Here is a 26,501-nt window from a genome sequence, read left to right as displayed (position 1 = left end):
AAAAAGAACAACATTTACCAAATATCTTAGCAACATATCTAGGAGGGTGCTACACAAATGTGGAGCAGTTCCCAATATTAACCAATTATATTACTTGTTTTTGCTGAAACAAATGTTTTCAAGAAAGACCAATACAGGAGAAATCTCCCCTGTAGTGCTCATAAATTAAAGGGGTTGTAAAGGTAAATGTTTTTTTACCTTAATGCATTCTATGCATTAAGGTGAAAAAACATCTCACAGTGCCGGCAGCCCCAGTCCCCCCGTTTTACATACCTGACCCCTCGAAAGTCCCGCACTCGCACCCGACGTCCTCTTCGCCACTCAGCCTGGCTGCTGATTGGCTGGAGTGGATGGATTGAAAGCAGCGCAGCCATTGGCTCGCGCTGCTGTCAATCACATCCAATGACGAGGCCCGCTGGGGGGCGGGGCTGTGTGATACAGCGAGTGGCTATAGCCACCAGCTGTATCACGGCAGAGCGTCTGCAGGTGCTTCTCACCATGCGAGGGAGCTCACATGAATGTGAGAAGTACCTGCAGGAGGAAGCAGAGACAGCCGCCGAGGGACCTCAGAAGACCAGGTCCGGGGCCACTCTGTGCAAAACAAGCTGCACAGTGGAAGTAAGTATAACATGTTTGTTATTTTAAAAAAATAAAAAAAATAACTTTACAATCCCTTTAACATACATTTGTGAAAAATAAACTATTGTAATGCATATTTTTCTAAATGCAAATACTATTAAAGTATCTGCATTTCCAATTGCATTCATGAGTTATGGATAGGAAATTCAGTTCTTATATCCTCAAACCCACAGTGTGAGAAAATAGCTATTCTAGCCACCAGCCATATGAGAAGAGCCTGGCTTATAGATCAGTAGGGTTTCAGAAATGTGAGGAGCGATGGCACTTTTAGCATTGTCATTTTGGGAAAATGCCCCTCTATTCTTGATCTGGAAATGGCTCTAAAATTTAAGAAAGAGAGTTGGTGTGATATTCTTTTGTCCAATCACTTCATCCCTTTTTTCTGTTCCCTGCAGGACCAGGACCACAAGTAAAACTGATACAAAGCAAAATTGCAAGCAACATATCTCTTACAGCTCCCAGCAAGCAATTGGGAGTAGCTCCTTCCAATGCATTTAAAGGTAAGTCATGTTCTACACTCTGCCATTGCACAAAACACTCAGGGTCTGTGCACACATTGATCTTCACTGTTCTATAGTTTTTAGGGCAATATATATTCCAGGAAATGTAAAAATTTTATTTGGAACCATGCAAATCTGTTCACCCATCACAACTAAGCACTCTTCTAGGTACACACTGAGAGAAATGAGCGGCCTGCCAGGGATATGATGAGCACAAGTATCACACTCTGCTGAGTACATGGGATCTACTGACAGGATATCCTGAGATCAAATAGTCCTCTACCTGACACACATTAAGGTGGATGTAAACCCGATTCATGAAATCCAGAGCAAAGCTCTCTCTTTGCAAAACATATGCTGTATACTGTAGCAATCATCTCTTGCACGGGACAATTCAGACAATCCATTGGGTACCCCATACCCATGATCCTCTTATTAGTTGCTGCTGGCAACAGCCACATGCACATAATAGAGATCCCAGATGAGCCCCCACATGCAGAGCAACCCCTAAAGAAGTTGCTGTAGTGTTTCTTGAAGCAGTGCAGAGGCAGCCAGGTACACAGCAACAGTCCATACAACTGGCTCATTGAAAACTCCATGGGAATGTCTTTTTTGTATTTATTGCTGAATAAACTTGGGGGGGGGGGGGGGGGGGGGTCATCAGGGATATTCTGGAAACACTGTATAGGAAAAGGCAGACCAACTACACTGCTAAGCTTCTCTGAACAATCTTTACACCAGAAGCAAAGTAAGGTATTCATTTAAGAAATGAATAATAATAATAATAATAATAAATTTTATTTATAATGCACTTTCCATCAAAAGACCTCAAAGTGCTACATAATTACAATAAAAACAAACAAACCGCTTAATTTACAAAACATTTGCTAAAAAGAAAAGTCTTCAACCCCTTTTTAAAATTTTCAGTAGACTGAGAAACCCTCAGACTATCAGGCAAAGCATTCCACAGACGTGGGGCAGCAGCACAAAAAGCCCTATCTCCCATGGTTTTCAACCTAGTTTTTGGAACCTCTAAACAATTCAAATTAGTTGAGCGAAGGGAACGCGGTAGATTTTGCAATCTAAGAAGTTCCTTAAGATAAGGTGGAGCTTGTCCATGTATGCATTGATGGACAAGAAGAGAGACCTTATACTCAATCCTTGTAGAGACCGGCAGCCAATGAAGAGATTTTAAAATTGGAGTGATATGCTCATGCTTCCGCACTCTCATTAGGATCCTCGCTGCAGAGTTTTGAACGTATTGCAACCTCTGCATGCTCTTTCTCGGAATCCCAATGAGAAGTGCGTTGCAATAATCCAGCCTGGAGGAGACAAAGGCATGAATCAATCTTTCAGCATCGGAAAAAGAAAGGATAGGACGAAGTTTAGAGATATTACGAAGGTGGTAGAAAGAAGTCTTGCATACTTGATTTATATGAGCTTCAAAAGTGAGTTGGGAATCCATTTTTACACCAAGATTAGTGACAACAGACGAAACTGGAATTTTAGAGCCTGAAAAGGCAATACTTGTTATCAGCGATGATTTAATCTGGTGAGATGTTCCAATCATAATAAACTCAGTTTTGGAGCTATTTAGTTGCAAGAAATGTTGTTCCATCCACTCCTTTATCTCCTCCAGACAGGCGGTAAGGACTGATAGGGGTGACTGTACTGAAGGAGTTTCAGCTGCAGCTTTTACATAAAGCTGTGTATCGTCAGCATAACAATGGAAAGAAATATTATAACGATTTATAATATGGCCCAAGGGAGTAAGATATAGAATAAATAAAATCGGGCCAAGCACTGACCCTTGGGGAACTCCGCAGGTAACCATATGCGGTTTAGATTTAAAATGACCCAATGTAGTTTGTTCAATCCTATCTGTAAGATATGACTCGAACCAACTGAAGGCTAAATTTTTTAGTCCAACATTATCACGAAGACTATCTAAAAGAATGCCATGATCGACAGTGTCGAACGCAGCTGACAAATCCAACATAATAAGTAAAGACGGAGAACCGGCATCAGATGACATAAGAAGATCATTTGTAACCCGAACAAGAGCGGTCTCCGTACTATGAGCAAAACGAAAGCCTGATTGAAATTTTTCAAAAAGGCTGTTATGCTTGAGATGATCCTGAAGATGACTTGCAACTGCTTTCTCAAGTACCTTAGATAAAAAGGGAAGATTAGAAATAGGCCTATAATTAGAAAGGACTTCCGGATCAAAAGTGGATTTTTTAAGCAGTGGTCTAATAACAGCACTTTTTAAAATGGAAGGAACATGGCCAGTTCGAAAAGAGTAATTAACAACAGCAGTAATCAATGGACTTAAAACTAAAACATACGTTTTTACCAGTGGAGTTGGAAAAGGATCCAAGGAACAGGTTGTGGGCTTCATTCGCTTAACAATACCCTGTACCTCTTCCAACGACACCTCTGGTAAATGATCCATTTGTCGTGGCACAAAACAGTTTAAATGGACAGTTTGAGCCAAAGGACCAGACAGAGAGGAACGGATATGATCAATCTTGGATCTAAAAAAATCCATAAATTCATTAGACCGCTCTTCCGAAATAGCAGTAGTCGATGGCGAATTTGGCTTAAGCAATTGATTTATAGTTGAAAAGAGCTGCTTAGAATTTCCTGAACTATTTTGTATAACTTTAGAATAGAACTGCGACCTAGCCTCCTTAAGGGACTGTGCATATAGATGTTGATGCTCCCGGTAAATTTGTTTATGGACAGTGAGGCCAGAGGCTCGAAAACGCCGTTCAAGAACCCGTCCCACTGCCTTCATCTTACGAAGCTCATCTGTATACCACGGGGCTGAGTGAGTAAAAGTAACAGCTCTCGTTTTAAGTGGGGCATAAAAGTCCAACAGACTGCTAAGCTGGCTATTATAATAAGCCACCGCATCATCAACAGAGCAAAATTGTGTAGATAGATGCTGAAAATCCGTTGCCAAAAGTTCAGGATTTATATTTTTTAAGTTTCTAAAACAAATGTCCCGCTTGGGCTTATAACAACTGGATGATGATATCAAATCCATTGAAATAGCCATATGGTCTGACACACCTAGGTCATACACCTGCAAATTAGTCAAAGGAGCAAAATTCGTAATGACCAGATCCAAGGTATGCCCCCTAGTATGTGTGGGGACATCAACGAGTTGTTTTAAATTAAAACAATCCAGCAGCTGAAGAAATTCCGCTGCGGGATGGCACGAAGGGGTATCAACATGAATATTTAAATCTCCTAAAATAATAACATTTACATTTGATATACAAAAGGTTGTTAAAAGATTTGACAACTCAGCAGTAAATGATGAGCTAATTTTCGGTGGCCTATAAACAAGAATGAACAACACAGGGAAAGGAATTTTACATTTAAAAGCAAGACATTCAAATGACACTAAATCTGGTACTAATTGCAAAGATAGCTCCAAATGGCTGCGGTAGATAACTAACAGGCCCCCACCTCGCCCTGTGCTACGGGCTATTTCAAGATAACTATACCCTTTAGGACAGCTCTCGTTTAAAGAAGAAAAAATATTTGGCTGATGCCAAGTCTCTGTAACGAACATAAAATCCAAACATTTATCCAGAATATGATCATGAATAAAACACGATTTGTTTGTGATAGATTGTGCATTTAAAAGTTCAATTTTGCTACTTGAAAACGCAACACATCTTCGCACTGGTCGCAACAGACTAAAATCCACCCCACGTTTCTCCTTCAACTCAGCAAGCGATGTTGCCATTGAAATGTTTAAACCACATAACTGATGATCACCAGCGCGCCGCTGACGCATGCGTGAAGTAACAGTTCGTATTGCTGACCAAAGAGTCGGGATGGTATGATTAGTCTGTGAACAAACAAACTTTCGCCGAGAGCTTCTATGGATATAACGTGGGCGGCGGAGTAGTCCCAGCTGTTTAATCACCGCAATACATGGTGGAGCCAAAAAACTGGTATAATTCATCAGCTGTTTAACTGAATAACTCAGACGTAATAATGGTACCAATGGCAGCATTTTAAAAGCACAAAATAAATATCCGTAGCACTAAAGTGCAATGCACGAAATGTCTATGAAGAAATACAAATAAAATACAATCAGGGTTATATTAATCTATACCCTGGATAGCTACCACATAGTGCAGGAGTTCATTTTAGGCCAAATACACTGTAGTCCTTCCAGAATTGCACTGTTCCCAGTTTATGTGAAAAATTGCAAAATACAGTAAGGAAAATGCAGAATTAAAAAAATATAATCCAAGTCCCCGCACCTGCTTACCAGCTTCCAAGTTCAAACAAGAGCAACAAAACTGTGTAGCCTAAGGGAGAGGACCTGCTCAGCCATTCAAACACTCTGCTACTCAGTTTCTCTGCCAGTGATAGTATTCAGCTGTTCCTCGTCACTCCATTTTCCTTCCACATCTCCAGATAGCTGATTTCAGCCGCTCGGCTGTTTGAATAATCGGCCGCTCGGCTCTTTGAATACTCGGCCGTTCGGCTGCCCACCTGATCAATGGCTCTGGAATCGACTGGCCGGCCGCTCAGCTGGCAACAGATGTTATAGGGCTCCTCCTTCCTCGTCCCCTCCTCGTCTCCAGCCCGACACAGGACACACAAGTGGAACACACAAGCGCTGGCTGGAACCCGCCCACCAAAGCGGAGAAACAACAGGGAGCGGAGAAGCGGCGAACAAGCAACAGGCCACGCCAGCGTCCTCTCCTTCCCTCTTCACCTCCAGACAGGAAGTAGGTGTCAGAATAGACCCCTGTAGATAGGCATGTAAATTGCCATCATCCCTGACTAGATTAAAGATATGAAACCTCTTGATAGGATTTTAAAGGCACATTTTGGAATTATAATAAAGAAAAAAATGTTATAAAAAGATATATAATTTCATCGTTATAACATTAACATGCTAAAAAGATTCCCATAGATGGAACCATAAGGAAAAAACCCCAACTGTACATGCATCATAAATATTGTACAAGAGTTAACAGAAGTGGTATAACCCTACTACATGCTTAAGAAACATCCGTACAAACTGCTGTTGATGGTGGGTAGTGGGAAAGTCCGACGCATTTCAAAAAATGCATACATTTATAATCTTCTTCAGGGACTGATACCACCTCTGAAACTCTGAAATTGTAAGATACAATATAAATGCATTTGAAATACATCATTACAAAAAAACAGCGGTCAGCATAATCATCAAGCTCACATGTCAAACAGATTGATTTGGAGAAAGTATTCCCTCAACACCAAAAACCATCCTGGAAGTCTTTAACAATCTGTCATCACACGAAGGGGCCGCAGAGTAAAAACTCAAAAAGGGCGCCAAAGAAAGAAAAAGGGCATCAACAGTCCCAGGCAAAAAATTGGGAAAACCTACAGAAGGATTTTTGAATTTAATATAGATATAAAAATTTATTAAATTATTATAATAATGTATATCTCTAAAGAGAATGCAAACAGTCCCCCGATATGAAGAGACCTCCCTGAGATTGCATCATGTCCACCAATTGAGAACCCCATCACCACGGGGCCGAGCCATTCCATGACAAGATAGATGCCTACAAAAAACAAAAATCAATAAATATGGGCCAGCTTACTGAATACGATTTTAAAATTCCTTAGCCCAAAGATTGGAACTGCATGTCCCCAAAGGATAGGAAAAAAAGAAATGTCCCCTTCTGGAAGAACCTAGCTTCCCTGGATGTTATCCAAACAACGAATGGTGTGGAGAACGGAATGACACCCATACTGCCCCCAGTGTCTTCCTTTTATATCCTCTGTAGGTCGCTAATTGGGGCGTGAGAGGTGCCAGAGGATTTCACCTCGCAGCGCATAGGCTGCAACATCACACCCTCCTGTGGAAACCAAGCAGATGGCCGGGCGGAAGGAAACAAATCCTCCAATGTGCGACTGCAAAGCAGAGACCGGGCGTAACGTCATGACGTCATCTACGCCACCCCTCGGGGTAGACGAAACGACGTCATACATTGGATGGAAGTGGCACGGTGCGGCACAGCTAATCCGCAATCCAAAGCAGAGTAACAGCCCAAGCACACACGTCATCAAGCCAGGATCACCCATGAGTGCAACTGCATGCCGCCCATAGGGGCATCAGATCGACGACCAACATGCTGCTCTGACATCACTCATATGTAAACATAGAATGACGTCATGTGGATCGCCGGATGGTGCTGGTAAAAAAAAAACACATTAAATGCATGAAACATGGAGGAGGAGGGTCCCCCAATGCCTGAAGCACCCCAAATTGGGAAAGGCTGTCGAAGCCTAAAACCCCCAACACAAAAAACTTCTGATCGTCCATGAGATGGCGCCAAAAGCACCACAACTCATGAGTTGCAGAAGAAAAAGTGGCCCCCGAACATAGTTCTGCAAGGGGGCTCGGGTTTGCTGGGTGTGTGATGATGGCTACAGACAAGGATGGATATATTGATGTGGGGGAAAAAATACCTCATCCGTCAATCAAAAACAATACTACCAAAAAAACAATCAACTATATACAAAACATTATGATAGACCATTGAGACATCAGAAACTGTTCCTGTGCATAACAATGCTATATTTAAGGAAAACCCCCAACTAGATACGACCATCCTACAACCTCAAGAATAGGATACTGGGATAAGAAATAACTCTGCATGGAGGATCAAATTGGAGATTCATATCCAAACATCTGATACATAGGGGAAAAGAAAAAACATTGATGTATAGTCTAGGAAAATATAGATATTATTTTTTGAGGAAACATATTACAAGAATGTATATACTGTATACAACCTGAACCATAATTTATCAAGTTAATAGTGTGAAAAATAATAACTTAACCTATTACAGTTTTAGCCTCAATCAGTTTTCCCTGAACAAGGGCCTGAAACTCTCTGCCTCATTGAGGCCAGGCAGGGTAGTTGGATCCAAATGTCTAATCCAGCACATTTCACTTTGTAGTAGAATTTTGTTCCAATCGATCCAGTACCGTAAAATTGGCTATTGGCATTCTATAGCAATGTCTCTTTGCCACATGTCTGCCAAGAGGAAGATATAGATTGCCAATTCACATACTATGTAGATACTTACTAATTTGTTGTCCAAGTTCCTGTCGTGTCTTCCCAACATAGAAATCTCCACATAGACACTGTACATTGACACTGTAGGAGCTAAACCACTCCTTGTGTCTTACAATTTGTAAAATGTTTGATACGGAATCGTTCCCCATTAGTAAAGTAAAAAAAAAGTTCTCCTACCAATAATCTCACAGAGAGAGCAGGATCCACAGGGGAAGGTGCCCCAAGCTTTGCAGGGATCTTTTCTCTGTTTGCCTCTATAGTATATTCACTGTGGGTGAGCAAACCTATAATGGATCCTGCCTTTCTAAAGGTAATCTGTGGATTAGGGGTGACAAGACCCTTAAGCATGGGATCCTTCATGAGAATCGGCCAATGTTTGGTGAGAATTCTTCTCACCCTTTCATGTTCGTTTGAATATCGCAGTATAATCCTGGTTGTATCATCTTTTTTATTCTTTTTTGTCCTAAAAATCAAATCCTGCCTGTCTTTATCTTTAACACGGTTAAAGGCTTTTTTAAGAGAGGATTTTGTATAACCTCTTAATTAATTAATTGATTAATAATCTTTTGCTCAACTCATCTGCCTCCTGTTGAAAAGCTTTGGAAGTGGTGCAATTACGTTTTAGACGCAGGAATTGGCTAAATTGTATAGACTTTTTTAGAGGCTCAGAATAGAAACTGTCGGCATGCAACAAAGTATTATCGGCAGTTTCCTTCCTATATACTCTACTAGTTAGTCTACCCTCCTGATCTTTTAAGATACAAATATCCAAAAAATGTATCTTATGATGATCATATACCATCGTGAAAAATAGATTGAATTAATTGTGATTCATTTTATTCAAACATTGCTTTAGCATATCTTCTGGACCATCCCAAACACAAAAGATACTGTCAATGTATCTTTGCCACATGACGATATGTTGTATGTGGCCAGCTGGTCATTTAACAAAAATGTATTTTCCCATTCCCCCAGGTACAGGTTGGCGTATGAGGGGGCGTTACACATCCCCATAGCCACACCCTGTACCTGGAGGTAGTGGGAACCTTTGAACAGAAAGACATTGTGTCTCAAAATAAAAACCAACATCTGAAGTATAAATTTGTTGAATTTCCACTTATGTGCTGCCTTTTGCTGTAAAATATGGCCAACTGGGGCGACACCTAAGTCGTGGGGAATGCTATTATTTGGTGACCTAACGTCTATTGTGACAAAAATCGCAGAGTTGGAAATTTCCATTTTCTCCAATATTTGCAATAAATGGATTGTGTCTTTGGTATAAGCTGATTCCAAAACATGTGGTCTTAAATGTTGGTCAATGAACTGACTTATCCCTTCCGAGATACTTCCATTACCAGAGATAATCCCTGGGGGATTAAGGATATCTTTATGCACTTTTGGAAGTGCATACATAGTAGGAGTATGGGGATGTCTGGTACGGATAAGTTCTAACATTTCACTGGTGATGAGACCCAACATGTGTGCCTTATCAACCAGGAGATGAAACTCCTGACTGAACTTATCAACTAAAGAAGCTGAGATTTTGCGATAGCATTTGCGATTATTAAGGATTTTGAGACACATATCTTCATACATTATGTTGTCCATTAGTACAATATTGCCACCTTCATCAGACTCTTTAATTGTTATTTCAATATTATCTTTTAAAAATGTAATTCAGCTTGTTGTTCAAGACTGAGATTTCTCACTGTCTTGCAATTGTTAATAGCTTCTATTTCCTTGGTGGTTTGTTTGATAAACAAAGCTAAGGCAGGGAAAATGAAAATATGGGTAGGGGATAACGACAAACAAAAGGCACCGACATCCCTGTATGTAAATGTAAAGAAGGGGAAATTTTGGCGAAAATGGAGAAAAATTATGGATTGAAATTATTTATTTATTTATCTTTTTCCCCGGCACCCATAAAGTCCCGCTAAAATTTCCCCTTCTTTACAAAGCCAAGGCAGGGCTCTGATTTAACAGAGGAAATGTGTGCGGTTTCCTCTTAAAAATTTTTTGCCCATTATCTTGTTTACCGTCTTCACTATCTTCACTGTCCAAGTCATCTTCCCAGACATTGTTGTATGGCTCACTTTCCTGTAGAAGCAAATTAAGGTCACAAAGGGTCTTAAAATCAGCTGCCGTAAGATTAGAGGCTTCATGTGTTGTCTGCTTTCTGTACGTGCTTTTAAAAAGCAGTTTTCTGGCAAACAGGTAAATATCTTTAACTGTTTCTAAATTAGATTACCCCAAAGAAAGCACTTGACTTTCTGCCTGTGTCAATAAATGTGATGACAGATTAATAATATTTCATTTTCCTTCTGGGTGATTTGTGTTGCAGTGGGTTCTTGTCCCTTCTGCAATATGGGTGACTGGATTGTGGTGGGTTTGTCAAAAAAATCATCTAACTGTGTTTTTGTTTTTGGGATTGCCTCTGAATCCTTGGTGATCTTGGTTGTTTTACCTTTACCTGAATTGGCCCCTTTGGTGCTTTCACTGTTATTCTGAGTTTGTCTAAAAGACCCCCCACCTTTACCTCCACGTGTTGTATACGTATGTTGTGCTTCTGGGGTTCGTTTCTTATTAACCTGTTGGAGTTCCCCTTCCATGTCCTGCTGTTTAGCAAAGGGGCCCTTTCTCTTTCTGAAAGGACGATCTGCGTAAGAAGAGGCTGAGGAAGAAGCGTTAGATGTTGTATCTGAATTATAGTCATTTTTATGGTTACTGCCCTGACCTCTAGTGAACTTTTTGTTCTTATTTTTAAAATTTCTTTCTTAGTGCCATCTATATGCTCAAAAAATAAAATGATGCAAATATTATCAAACATGTGTAACCAAGTGTAAATAAGTGCAGATGTGAATATACAATTTTTTTTTAAATAAAGTCCAAATAAATGTGCGGAATGTTCTGATCCACAATGGGAAAAAACGTTTGAAGTGCAATGGACCACAGACGCTCCAGAACTAAACACGCCACCCCCACATGTGTCCTCACTCACCAAATGGTAATGACCCTCAGCTTTGCAGTCTGGGGGTCACTTCAGGCTTATGTGATGGTATCCAGAGAAGCTTGGAGTGGTACTGTGCACATCAGATCAAAGGATTTCTTGTTGGAATTTATCAGCATAATCAATAGGCACCAAAAAAGGATAAAAAAAATGGAACTGATGTCAGTGCCACCGGAAATATGTTGTCATGTTTCTCCAACCTACAGGGCGTTATCAAAGACCTAATTCCCAGCCCACTCAACTGTCTTAAATAGAGGAAAGGGGGACATATCCCTACAAAAAGGACTAATCACCATCCACATGGGAACCATGCTGATAACGAAATGAAAAAAGGTCACTTCCACAGTCAGACCACAGCCACTGTGAGAGACCAAAACTGTGCAAATAGCAATCTGCAAAAATGATTCCAAGATGGAGCTCACTGGGAATACATTTACATGCAAAATAAAATTGATATACATATAAGCCAAAAACTAAGAAATATAAAAGAAAATAATATTAAAAACGAAAAAAAAAATTAAATGTAAAAATAAATTGACAATAAAAATAAAATAAAAATAATAAAAATGAAAAATAAATAAATAAGTAAAAAAAAAAAAAAAGGTAAATAAAAAAAATCTATATTTATACAGTGGATAAAAGGCGCTATATTGTTCTAAGTGGATAAAAAGTGCTATATTGTTCTAGAAATTCGTCAGGAAAGAGTTCAGATCCAATTCAACGTTTAACCCTCGCGGGCTTATCATTTTTAAATGATGGATCCACTGGGTCTCATTACGAGAAATAGCACGCTTGAGGTTACCGCCTCTACAATGCCCCTCAACTCTGTTAATTCCACAGAAGGTGAGGCTACTGGGGTCCCTATCGTGAACTAGTCTGAAATGATTGGATAAACTTTGGTGTTTGTAACCTTTTTTAATCCTATTAACATGCTCATGTAATCTCACTCCCGATGCTCTGGTGGTCCTACCTACGTATTGAAACCCACATGGGCAGGGCAATAAGTAGGTAACGTGAGTACTGCCACATGTAATATATTTTGTAATTTTATAGGATTGACCAGTGGAGTATGCTGTGAACTCAGTTGTTTTCCTCACCCTGTGTTTAGATGTCCTACATATAACACCTCTCCCACAGCTGAAAAAACCCACCTGATCCAAAAAAGTGCATAGCTTTTTCGGGGGGTCAAAAATATTGGGTGCCAGCTTGAGTCATAGCGTAGACGGCCTTGTGTAAATGAACTGTGGTCTGCTGGGTAAAACACTGGCTAAATCGTCATCTTTCGATAGAAGATGCCAATGCTTATGAACAATATGTTCCACTTGTTTATATTGGCGGGTAAAACCTGACATAAAAGCAATACCAAAATCTCTTTTAACAACTTCCTTCTTTTTAAACAAATCATTCCTATTCATACCCCTTACCAAGGATAGGGTTTTGTTTAACTCCCATGGGGTGTAACCTTTTTCCAAGAACCTCTCATACAGAACTTGCTCTTGTAGGTCAAAATCCTCGATTCTTGCGCAATTGCGTCTGACTCTTAGAAATTGGCTTTTAGGAATGGAACTAAGCCAATGATGGCAGCTTCCAAGAGGGGTGTAACCATTTCTGTCCACTTCCTTAAAATAGGTTTTAGTGGACAGTGTATGGTTATCCTTAAAAATAACTAGATCAAGAAAAATGATGCAATGAGTGCTGGAAGTTGCCAAGAATGATATCCTATACCTATTCTCACCAATTTTCGACAAAAACTGAGAAAAATACTCTTTTGATCCTGCCCAAATAATGATGATATCGTCTATATAGCGCTTGTAAAACTTGAGCTGGGAATGTTGCCACTAAAAATGGCTTTCTTCTCCCAGAAACTCATAAATAGATTTGCCACTGAGGGGCATATTTAGCCCCCATTGCCAGGCCTCTCTTCTCTAAAAAAATTGCTTATCATGCCAGAAGAAGTTGTGGCTCATGGCCAGATCTAGGGCATGAACAAGAAAATCCCTTTGTTTATTTTTCATTTTAGTATTTTGGGATCTATATGCTCGACTTTCACCAAATGCATTTTTATTCCTCCGATATTTTGTTTCCTTTTTTTTGGAAGATGGTTTTACCAAATTACTTTAAATGTTCTTTACATTTTTCTTCAAGACTAGTATAGTCCTCATGTATTTTCAATGGAATCAGTCGAGCATATAGAGCACCAATCTCTATATCTAGAGTGTTTATTTGTTGTCTATACTCATTTTGCAAAATCATCACATTTTTAGAACACTGACTTAATTTATTTTCCTTCTTTGGTGCCCTTTTTGAGTTTTTACTCTGTGGCCCCTTCGTGTGATGAAAGGCTGTTAAAGACTTCCAGGATGGTTTTTGGTGTTGAAGGAATACTTTCTCCAAATCAATCTGTTTGATATGCAAGTTTGAGGACTATGCTGACAGATGTTTTTTGTAATGATGCATTTTAAATGCATTTATACCGTATCTTACAATTTCAGAGGTGGTATCAGTCCCTGAAGAAGAGTATACATTTATCCCCTTTAGGAAATGCGTCGGACTTTCCCACTACCCACCATCTACAGCAGTTTGTATGGATGGTTCTTAAGCATGTAGTAGGCTTATACCACTTCTGTTAACTTTATGATGCATGTATGTGTGTTTTTCATTATGGTTCCATCTCTGGGAATCTTTTTATCATGTTAATGTTGTAACAATAAAATTATATGTCTTTTTACTACATTTTCTTCTTTATTATACTTTTCAAAATTTGCCTTTAAAATCCCATCAAGAGGTTTAATATCTTTAAGTAAGATAGTCATAACTAAAACCTTGCAACCAGAGTCATCACTGACACTCTCACAAAAAGGACACCAGCACACAGTCAGCTGCAAAGGGACAAAGGCTACCCCACTAAAATCCCAGCACAATAAATATTCAGGCTGCTTATTTGACTTTGCAGACCATTATGTTATAGAAAGCAATGTGGGAAACCATCAAACCTGAAGCCCGTGAGACCCAGAACAGCCCAAAGCAATCAATAGCTACTCCAATGATTCCAGAGGAGACAAAAAGAACTACATTTACCAAACACCTTAGCAACCTATCTAGGAGGGTGCTATACAAATGTGGAGCAGTTCCCAATATCAACCAATTATATTACTTGTTTTTCCTGAAACAAACATTTTTTGATAGATACAAGATAGATACAGGAAAATTCTCCCCTGTGGTATTCATAAATTAGCCCAAATTTTTGTATTTTTGTATATTTTTCTAAATTCAAATACTATTAAAGGATCTGCCTTTCCAAATGCATTCATGTTATGGATAGAAGATTGAATTCTTAGATCCTCCAACCGACAGTGTCAGGAAATTGCACTTCTAACCACCCACCATATGAGAAGAGTCTGGCTTATAGCTCAGTAGGGTTGCAGAAATGGGAGGAGCTTTGGCACCTTTGGCATTGCCCCTTTGGGAAAATGCCCCTCTATTCTTGATCTGGACACAGCTCTGAAATGTAAGAAAGAGAGCTGGTGTGATGTTCTTTTGTTCAATCACTTCATCCCCTTTTTCTGTTCCCTGCAGAACCGGAACCACAAGTAAAACCGATACAAAGCAACATTGCAAGCAACATATCTCTTACATCTCCCATCAAGCAAATGGGATTAGGTTCTTTCCGTGCATTTAAAGGTAAGCCTACACTCCATCACTGCACATTACACCCAGGGTCTGAGCACACATTGATCTTCACTTTCTATAGTTTCCAGGGCAATAAATATTTCAAGAAAGGCAACAATTGTAATTTGAAACCATACAAATCCGTTCACTCATCACAACTAAGCACTCTTTTAGGTAAACACTGAGAGAAATGAGCAGCCTGCCAGGGATATGTTGAGCAGTGGCGGCTGGTGCTCAAAAATTTTGGAGGGTGCAAACAAACTGAAAAATTCTGAAAAACATTGAAAGAAAACATCAATGGCAGCCTCACTGTGCCATTGATTGCAGCCACTGTGTCCATAAAATGCAGCCACTGTGCCATTAATTTGCAGCCTCTGTACCCATCATATGCAGCCATTGTGCCCATCATATGCAGCTTCTGTGCCCTTCATATGCAGCTTCTGTGCACTTCATATGCAGCCTCTGTGCCCTTTATATGCAGCTTCTGTGCCCTTCATAGGCAGCCTCTGTGCCCTTTATATGCAGCTTCTGTGCCCACCATATGCAGCTTCTGTGCCCTTCATATGCAGCCTCTGTGCCCACCATATGCAGCTTCCGTGCCCACCATATGCATCTTTTCTGTGCCCAACATATGCAGCCTGTGTCCATAATATGCAGCCACTGTGACCCACCCCTCCACCCACCATCAGACAGGGACTTACCCCATCTGGGTGACGGTGGCAAGCTGTGGGATGGGCAGGCAACGACTCCTGCATCCTCCATGGTTCCCCGTGTCTCCTCCTCCGCTCTATAATAAGAGAGGTATGCCTTTGCCAATCTATAGAATACTAGCTAGTGTACTGCTGCATGCACTAGGGGAAATGTCTGAACCCACAGGAGAATAAACAGTTAAAAGGATAGTGGTCTGCTTTACCGAGAAGATTTTCCAAAGGGGAAATAAATAAATAATACCCAGTGACAATAGTCAAACTGATCCTAAATACAGGGGTCAGGTGACATAGATAAAATAAAAGTTGTAGAGATGATATAATATGCAATAAAAAAACTTATATATAGACAAATAAATTCATTTCCAACATTAAGGTGTAAATCACACAGAATATATATTACTAAAATAAATCTGTGAGTGCGGGTAATAATAGACCCGTGTGCTGAAGGAAAATGGATAAAGTGCTGATCTCCAACGTGCAATCACAAGTGGGAGTAGTGTATACACACAATCACTAATAAAACAAAGCTAAAGTTGTAGATGATACAATTGGTATTACAAAGAACAAAAAAAAAGTTAAAAATAAAGAATTATTCAGTGTCCAAAAAATATTTCCAGATGTATAACTCTAAAGTGCACAGTGTAGCAATATTCTATGTCCGATACATAAAGTGCTGGTGCTTGTAAACATCATTCGGTATAAGGTGCTATAAGAAGTGGATGTCCCATGCAGTCCTACGTGGCAAGTGTATGGGTGTCCCTTTACCTTACTGCTGTAAGGTTACAGCGTAGATATATGTATCTTTAAGGTCCTTGGTGGTCTTTCCCTTTAAGACTCCTACTGTGGTAACCCAGCTCCTGGCTGGTGTTCCTATCCTGCCTATTGCAAGCAGTGTGTGGTCCCTTTAAAAGTAGCCTTAGGATGCTCGGGATGGAGGGCCTCATCAGAATACCACATAAAGGGGTTTAAACAAAGAGGAGGGATGCCTCATGGTGTAGTACTTATAAAGCATTTATTTTCACTTAAAACAAGGTAAAGACAAGTACTCACAAAACATAAATAGATCAATAAGCACTGTATAAACGAACGGCAAGCTCGATCGGCGTCACTTCCGGTAGCAGCAGTCCCAAATGCAACACGTTTTTTATACTGTCTAGGATTGGATTTATATTGGCCTTCGAACATTGCCTCTTTAAACCATATCTTTCATTGAGCACCTTGCACTTTATTACTCAGAGTATTTGGGTTCATAGCACAGCACTACCTTCACTACATACATACATACTACATACACCTATAGATTATCTGCAGATTTTCTATGGTCAGGGGCAAAAAGTGGAACAGATTCCTCTATCTACGCTGAACTGTGTGGATGGAAGAATCTCTCACTGGCCCAAGCTTCCATATCTTTCAAATTGGCCCCGCTGGCTCTCACAATACCTGAACATTCTGATTGGGTGCCGGCATTGTTTAGGTTGAGAGCCAGTGGGGTTGACTAGCAAGATACTGAAGTTTGGCCCAGTGGGAGATTCCTTCATCCACACAGTTTAGCATACATGGAGAAATCTGTTGCACTTTTTCCATCTAACCGTAGAAAATCTGCAGATATTCTATAGGTGCATGGCCAGCTTAATGCTCAATTCCTTCCTCAGATCTAATCACCCCCATGCTCTCACATTCGAGAGATTTGGGTTTTGGCAATGAAGTGACAGTAGAGGCAGCAGTTGACGATATCCAGGGGGCAGGGAAGATCTCCTGCCACCAGCTGTCACTGGCTCTCAGCATCTTCGTACACAACTTATTGAATTGGTACACAGATGTTGGTAGATTATGCTGTAATAACTCAAACTCCGCCAATCTGGCCAGTCAGTTTGGTCTTCCTGTTAAAGTAGCAGGCTCCGGCACAAACATTTCCTGGCACCTAAAGAATCGATAATCCACCATCTTAGCACCCCCTCTCCCTCTCCACTACAAATAGAGTGTGCCCACTCGCTGAAACATACACAATATCTCCACCCTTCTTCCTCCAGTCACTTTGGTGCCAGATGCTCTGTTTGCAAAACGGGATCTTCCCGCCACCCCTGGTAACTTGACTGCCCATCTGAAAATGCCCTTTATCCTGACAGCTATTTTCCAGAGCAAAGCTCTCTTTGCAATAAATATACTGTATACTGTAGCAATCATCTCTTGCACAGGAAGATGCGGACAGACTATCAGGTACCCTTTGATCCACTTGTTAGTTGCTGCTGGTAACAGCCACATGGGCATAATAATGATCCCACATGCAGAGCAACCCCTCAAGAAGCTGCTATAGTTTAACATGGTTTTTTCCTGAAGCATTGCAGAGGCAGCCAGGTACACAGCAACAGTCCATACACTCTAGCTCATTAAAAAGTCCACGGGATGTCTTTTTTGTATTTATTGCTGAATAAACTTGGGGGGGGGGGGGGGGGGGAGTATGGGGTGGTTTAGCATACTCTGGAAATACTGCATAGGAAAAGGAGGACCAACTACACTGCTAAGCTTCTCTGAACAGTAATACCCATTCACCAAAAAAAGTGTCAAAAAAGTAAAAATGACAGGAGACAGTTTTTGACAATTCCTTCATTAACCACTTCCTGACCAGCCACCGCAGTTATATTATGGCAGGTTGGCACAGCTGCGCGAGCCGTCATAGCTGTACGACGTTTTTTTAAGATGCTGTAGCAGGTGTGTGTGCTCAGAGTGTCCCCAGAGCCAATGCCCATGCACCCGCGGTTGCTCGTGACAGAATGAGAACTGGGATCTGTGTGTGTAAATACACAAATCCTGGTTCTGTCAGGGAAGAGGAGAGAGAGATTGTGTGTTCCTACAAAGTAGGAACAACGATCTCTCTCCTCCTCTAGTCAGCCACATTCCCCCACAGTTAGATAGGAACACAGTTAACCCCTTGATCGCCTCCTAGTGTTAACCCCTTCCCTGCCAGTGACATTTATATAGTAATCAGTGGCTATTTTTAGCTCTGATCACTGTATAAACGTCACTGGTCCCAAAAAAGTGTCAAAATTGTCCGATGTGTCCGTCACAATGTTACAGTCCCAATAAAAAAATCATCTTCATATTCACCTTCAATCACAGTGCAGACGGGACCGAAGAATAGAAAAAAAAAGAAGCATCGCCTCGATGGGAGCGTCCCACTGACTGCTGTCTTTTTGCAGTGACAGCTGTTACATAGGCAAGGGCGGGGCCACCCAATGACATAACTGGGTGACCCCGCCCCGTTCTGACATCATATGACGTAATAAAGGATTTGTCTCCTGTCGTTTTTTGACACTCTTTTGGTAAATGGGTAGGGGTACAATGTACCCGATACCCATTCACATAGGGGGGCCCCTTGTTAAAGGGGGCTTCCAGATTCCCATAAGCCCCCTGCCTGCAGACCCCCACAACCACTGGGCAAGGGTTGTGGGGATGAGGTCCTTGTCCCCATCAACATGGGGACAAGGTGCTTTGGGGAGATCCCAAAGCACCTTCCCTATGTTGAGGGCATGTGGCCTCGTACGGTTCAGGAGGGGGGACCCCCCCTTTTCCTGTGGCCTGCCAGGTTGCATGCTTAGATAAGGGTCTGGTATGGATTTTGGGGGGACCCATGCCATTTTTTTTAAAATGCTGGTGTGAGGTTCCCCTTAACATCCATACCAGACCTGAAGAGCCTGGTAGTGGACTGGGAGGGGGAACCCACGCCATTTTTTTTCAATGATTTCTTATGTATATTGCCAGATCCGGCAATACATTACAGCCGCAAGCAATTTTAAATTACATTTTTCCTTTAGAAATGTAATTTTGCTGCGGTACTGTTCAGAACATGGGAAAGATGCGCTACTTTACAGGCAGACTAAGGGGACCCCACATGCATGATATTTAAAGGAATATTTCATTTTTATTGTTTCACTTTAAGCATTATTAAAATCACTGCTCCTGAAAAAACATCAGTTTTAAGAAAAAAAAATTGCTTGATACATGTCCCCTTGGGGGACAACTTGCATATAAGTCTTTACAACTAACACTTCATTTTTCATATTTGTGTCCCATAGACTTTAACGGTGTTCGCATGTTCACACAAATTTTTTGTCTGTTCACATGTTCTGGTGCAAACCGAACCCGGGGGTGTTTGGCTCATCTGCCTCCAACCCACAGTGTCAGCAAATAGCTCTTCCAGCCACCAGCCACATGAGAAGAGTCTGACTTATAGCTCAGTAGGATTGCAGAAATGGGAGGGGCTTTGGCACCTTTGGCAATGCCCCTTTGGGAAAATGCCCCTCTATTCTTCATCTGGACACAGCTCTGAAATGTAAGAAAGAGAGTTGGTGTGATATTCTTTTGTTCAATCACTTCACCCCCTTTTTCTGTTCCCTGCAGAACCGGAACCACAAGTAAAACCGATACAAAGCAACATTGCAAGCAACATATCACTTACATCTCCCATCAAGCAAATGGGATTAGGTCCTTTCCATGCATTTAAAGGTAAGTCTACACTCCACCACTGCACATTACACCCAGGGTCTGAGCACACATTGATCTTCACTTTCTATAGTTTCCAGGGCAATAAATAAAAATATTGTTGATCTGGAAAAAGCTCTGAAATTTAAGAAAGAGAGAACTGGCATGATGTTCTTTAGTTCAATCACTTCATCCCCTTTTTCTGTTCCCTGCAGAACCGGAACCACAAGTAAACCCGATACAAAGCAACATTGCAAGCGACATATCTCTTACAGCTCCTGGCAAGCAATTGGGAGTAACTCCTTCCAATGCATTTAAAGGTAAGTCATGTTTTACACTCCACCACTGCACATTACACCCAGGGTCTGAGCACACATTGATCATCGCTTTCTATAGTTTTCAGGGCAATATATATTCCAGGAAAGGAAACAATTGTAATTTGGAACCACACAAATCCGTTCACTCATCACAACTAAGCACTCTTCTAATTACACAGCATGATAAATGAGCAGCCTACCAGGGACATGTTGAGCACAAGTATCACACACTGCTGAGTACATGGGATCTACTGACAGGATATCCTGAAATCAAATAGTCCTCTACCTGGAGCACAATAACCCTACAAAATACTCTATCAGGGATATGATAAAACAAGTGCCAGATACATTCTTAATATAAGTCATAGACACGATGATTACAGGGCTTTTTTCTGCTAGGAACATCCAGAACAAAGCTGAACACTGTATGCTGCTATGAATAATGTGTATATAACAAGAATTCTGCGAAGCACATGCTTTGTACAAGATGCACTGTGCCAGGGATGTGATGAAAAAAATTAGATCTGTACCAAGGATATAATGCACACATCGGCATAACTTGGGAATGATAAAACATGTGGAGTTGTCTGCCACATTTCTGATGAAACTCTCTGGGGAACACTTCTAGGGACATATGTGGTATCTGAGGATCTCTGTTGGGGTAATGCTGAGCACAATAAGCCAAGGACATGCAAAGCAAAATTAGTAATTTTTCGAAGTCCTACTAACCACATTGAGCTCATGTTGATCACAGCAACACTTTGCCAGGAACAAGCTGAGCACAAGGATTTTTTTTACTGGGGAGTACCAGGACCACTGAAAAGTCTGCAAAGGACTCATTAAGAACACTGATTAGTTGACCAGCGACATTCTGAGCACACTAAGTACAGTTTTAGAGATTTGCTGAGCACTGGAACTACTCTACTAGAGTGCATGGAGGGATAAAGTCCAGTCTGCGCTCTTTATATGTCACATAAACGCACAGTCTCTCTGCACTTTCCATTATTTGGGCTGCATTCTCTCTTTCTTTCTGCAGGTCAGGGTGAAGGTGCTTGCTCAAGCTCTCTACTGTTTTTAGGATCCCCCCAAGGCCACTCAGATTGGGAAGATTCTGCCTCACTCCATTGACCCATCTCTTCTTCCTCAAATAAACTGCTCTTGTCAAACTTGGGTGACCCAGGATCTGTTTCCTCTCCACTGCTCTCCCCATCTGCTTACCTGTTGGGTCATCATGTGACTCTCCTTGCGACTTCTCTGTAACAGCAGTGGCGCTTCTTTCTCTAGCCCAGTGTTTGTAGGTTTGGCATCTAAACCTTGATCCCCGGCGCCAATGGAATATGTGTCACCCTCACTGGCCAGTAGACTAATGCTCAATTCCTTCCTCAGATCTAGTCTCCCCCATGCTCTCACATATAGCCTATAGATTTGGGGTTTGGCACTGAAGTGGCAGTAAAGGCAGCAGTTGGCGATATCTAGGAGGCATAGAAGATCTCCTGCCTCCAGGTGTCACTGGCTCTCAGCTTTTCCATGCACAACCCTGTATTCCATTAGAATTGGTACACAGATGTTGGTAGAGCATGGTGTAAAAACTCAAAAAAAGGTTCACTGCAGTGCCCGCAGCTGCTCCATGCTCTCATCACTGCAGTCAGCCTCTTGCAGCTCCTGTACATGACCCACAAGTGTTCCGCTTCCCTGAATGATGCCAAAAGCAAGTCAGCCCCAATGCACCACCTCACACCTGTGTCAGTGAGATACTCCACCACTCTGGCCAGACAGTTCGGTCTTTCTATTAAAGTAGCAGGCTCCAGCACAAGCATTCCCTGGCACCTAAGGAATTGGTAATCCACCTTCTTAACACTCTCTCTCCACCATGCATAGTGTGTAATCACTCACTAAAACATACACATAAGCTCCCCCCTTCTTCCGCCAGCCACATTTGTGCCAGATGCTCTGGATCCTCCCGCCGTCCCAGTTAACTCTTGACTGCTCAACTGAAAATGCACTTCATCCTGGCAGCCATTTTCCAGGGCGAAGCTCTATCTTTGCAATAAATATACTGTATACTGTAGCATCATCTCTTTCACAAGAAGATTCAGACAGTCCATCAGGTACCCCATACCTTTGATCCACTTGCTAGTTTCTGCTGCTAACAGTCCCATGGGCATAAAAAGCATCCCGGATGAGCCCCCCACATGCAGAGTAACCCCAAACTCCATACGCTTTGGCTCATTAAAAAGTCCAGGGGATGTCTTTTTTGTATTTGTTGCTGAATAAACTTGGCAGGGTGTAGAGTGATTTGGAATACTCTGGAAACACTGCATAGTAAAAAAAGGAGGATTACACTGCTAAGCTTCTCTGAACAGTCTTTACTCCAAATCAATGTAAGATAGTCAGAACTGATATCTTGCAAGGGCTGTCTCAGCCAGATTTACCACTGGCACTCTCACCCAAGGGACACCAGCGCACAGTCAGCTGCAAAGGGGAAAATAGCCACCCCCACCCATCTGGGTGGAATCCCTTCAACAGGAAGGCTCTTCTGTACTAAAACTCAGACTATTTATATGCCTCTCCAGCCACCCACTGGGCACACCTCCCCAAGGATTGGCCAAACCACAATACATTTTCAGGTTGCTCATTTGACATTCCAGTCCACTAAGTTCTAGAAACATCTAGAATGCAATGGGAAACAATCAAACCTGAAGCCTGTGAGATCCAGAACAGTCTAAAGCATATCAATAGGAGCCACAAAGAACAACATTTACCAAATATCCTAGCAACCTATCTAGGAGGGTGCTACACAAACGTGGAGCAGTTCCCAATATCAACTAATTATATTTCTTGTTTTTGCTGAAACAAATGTTTTCAAGGATGACCAATACAGGCAAAATCTTCCCTGTAGTGTTCATGAATTAACCAACATTTTTGAAAAAATAAGCTATTGTAATGCATATTTTTCTAAATTCATACTATTAAAGGATGAGTTATGGATCGAAAATTCAGTTCTTATATCCTCCAACCCACAGTGTGAGGATATAGCTCTTCTAGCCACCAGCCATATAAGAAGAGTCTGGCTTATAGCTCAGTAGGGTTGCAGAAATGGGAGGAGCGATGTCACTTTTGGCATTGGGAAAATGCTCCTCTATTCTTGATCTGGAAATGTCTCTCTAAGCCCACGTACACACGGTCGGAGATTTTGCCAACCAAATCCGTCGGATTTTGTCCGTCGGATTTAGTCCAACGGATTGTGTCCGAAACTGTTGCATACACACGGTCGGGCCAAGTTGTCTGATTTAGCGGTTGCCAAGAACGCGGTGACGTAATTTCGTTACGATGGGACTACATTCAGGCTAGTAGCCAATAGCTTTGATGTAGGAATTTGATCTGAGCATGCGTGGCACTTGGTCCAATCAAAATTCGCTACACATGATCGGATTAGGTCCGACTGGCCCAGTTGGTCGGAAAATATTTCCAACATGTTGGAAAATTGGGTCCGACGGAGATTCGGACGGAACCAGTCCGATGCATACCACACACAGTCGGATTATCTGACGACACGGTCCGATAAGACGCATTCCGACGGATTCTCCGACCGTGTGTACGAGGCATAAGAAAGAGAGCTGGTGTGATATTTTTCTGTTCAATCCCTTCATCCTTTTTTCTGTTCCCTGCAGAACCGGAACCACAAGTAAAAGCAATACAAAGCAACGTTGCAAGCGACATATCTTCTGCAGCTCCCAGCAAGCAATTGGGAGTAACTCCTTCCAATGCATTTAAAGGTAAGTCATGTTCTACAATACACCACTGCACATTACACCCAGGGTCTGAGCACACATTGATCTTCACTTTGCTATAGTTCAGGGCAATATATATTTCAGGAAAGGAAAGAAAGGTAACAATTATAACTTGGAACCACACAAATCTGTTCATTGATCACTGCTAAGCACTCTTCTAGATACTCACTGAGAGAAATGAACGGCCTGCCAGGGATATGATGAGCACAAGTATCACACACTGCTGAGTACATGTGATCTACTGACTGGATATCCTGAGATCAAATAGTCCTCTACCTGACACACATTAAAGTGGATGTAAACCCGATTCATGAAATTTGAACTGGGCACATATATCTGCAGTGCTTTCTTATCTCTCTTCAAAGCCCTGAGTCCTGTAGCTTTCTCCTGCTCCATTCATCTGTTATTATCCTGAGAACTTCTGACAAATTCTCAGACACGGGAGATAAAAGCAGCCTGGGTTTTTTGTTGGGGAGAATGCTATAAATAGATTAGCAGAGTCCTGAACATTCAACAAACAGAGCTGAAAGCCTCTACCTATGAGGAGAGGGGGGTGTGTGCCTTTCCTCCAATCAGCTGTCTTGGCTGAATGTCCAGGCTTCACTGCAGTGCTGAACAGGAAGAGAAAATCTCCTAACACGATCTGCACTTTCTAAACAGTATATAAAGCTGAAGACAGAAGATGAATACATGTAAAACTTATATAGGGAGATTTGTTTCGTCCCTATGTATCATCTGAGGCTGTTCACGTCACTGGGTATATGGAGGGTTTACATCCACTTTAACCCTACAAAACACTCTATCAGGGATATGACAAAACACATGCCTGATACATTTAAAAAAAAAATGAAAGACATAGACATGATGGTCATAAGGTTTTTTTCTGTCAGGAACATCTTGAGACAAAGTTGAACACTCTACTACAAATAATGTTTACATAAGAAGAACTCTGCCAAGCACATGCTGGTCACAATATGCACTGTGCCATGGATCTCATGAACAAAATTCAAACTGTACAAAGAATATAATGCACTCATCGGCATAACATTTACCATGGAAATTATAAAACATGTGGAGCAGTCTGACACATTTCTGGTAAAACTCACTGGGACACTTCTAGGGACATATGTGCTATCTGAGGATCTCTGTTAAGGTTATGTGGAGCACACTGAGCCATGGACACTGGAGTCAAGCCATCAGACAGTTGCAAATCAGTGCTATCAACATGCTATCAATTTTTGGCTGGCGGAAATTCGGACAGCTAAATTTCCGATGGAGCGTACACACACGGTCGCATTTTCTGATGAAAAGCTCTCATCGGTCTTTTTCTGACCAGAATTCCGATCGTGTGTACGCTGCATTAGAGAAATAATCAGCCTGCCAGGGACATGATAAACAGAAGTATCACACTCTGCTGTGTACATGAGATTTACATGGACATGACATCCTGAACTGATATAGCCCTCTACCTGGAGCATGGTACCCTACAGAACACTATCAGGTATATGATAAACCCAGACACAATTCTTAAAGTGGAAGTAAACCCTCCTATCGTTTTCAGTCAAGGAAGCTGCCATCTTGGCCTCTAATAATTCTTCAACTGCCATAATGCTGCACATGTGATCAGTTATTTCACCAGCCATTGGATGGTTTGAAAGTTTGGTTGAGAGCACAACCAATGTGAAATTTAGCATTTCCGGCATGCCGGGAATGTAAGTGTTTTTTGAAACTGGGTTTACTCCCGCTTTAACCACTTAAGCCTCGGACCAATTTGCAGCCAAAGGACCAGGCCCCTTTTGCGATTCGGCACTGCGTCGCTTTAACTGACAATTGCGCGGTAGTGCGACGTGTCTCCCAAACAAAATTGACGTCCTTTTTTCCCCACAAATAGAGCTTTCTTTTGGTGGTATTTGATCACCCCTGCGGTTTTTATTTTTTGCGCTATAAACAAAAATAGAGCGACAATTTTGAATTTGTTTTTATATTTTTTACTTTTTGCTATAATAAATATCCCCCAAAAATTTTTTTTTCCTCAGTTTAGGCGGATACGTATTCTTCTACATATTTTTGGTAAAAAAAAATCGCAATTAGCGATTATTGATTGGTTTGTGCAAAAGTTATAGCGTTTACAAAATAGGGGATAGTTGTATAGCATTTTTATCAATATTTTTTTTTTACTAGTAATGGTGACAATCAGCTATTTTTATTGTGACTGCGACATTATGGCGGACACGTCGGACATTTTTGACACATTTTTGGGACCATTGTCATTCATAC

At 41.4% G+C, this 26,501-nt stretch overlaps 1 protein-coding gene across 1 annotated transcript in view; it reads left to right on the top strand.

Moving 5' to 3' along the window:
• Positions 1–953: 953 nt before the first annotated feature.
• LOC143925644 (uncharacterized) overlaps positions 954–26,501 on the top strand; it is a 144,056-nt gene continuing 118,508 nt past the window's right edge. Inside the window, exons 1-6 of the mRNA XM_077450110.1 lie at positions 954–978; positions 1,035–1,139; positions 14,835–14,939; positions 20,036–20,140; positions 20,332–20,436; positions 24,105–24,209. Of these exons, the coding sequence (XP_077306236.1) occupies positions 954–978; positions 1,035–1,139; positions 14,835–14,939; positions 20,036–20,140; positions 20,332–20,436; positions 24,105–24,209 (550 nt within the window). The remainder of the gene's footprint in view (positions 979–1,034; positions 1,140–14,834; positions 14,940–20,035; positions 20,141–20,331; positions 20,437–24,104; positions 24,210–26,501) is intronic.

Source organism: Lithobates pipiens, unplaced genomic scaffold, assembly GCF_037356315.1.
Source record: "Lithobates pipiens isolate NorthernLeopardFrog02 unplaced genomic scaffold, aLitPip1_a1.2 Scaffold_22, whole genome shotgun sequence".
NCBI classification, from domain to species: domain Eukaryota; kingdom Metazoa; phylum Chordata; class Amphibia; order Anura; family Ranidae; genus Lithobates; species Lithobates pipiens.
The sequence above is the reverse complement of the archived record's forward strand: the minus strand, read 5'-3'. Positions and strand labels throughout refer to the sequence as shown.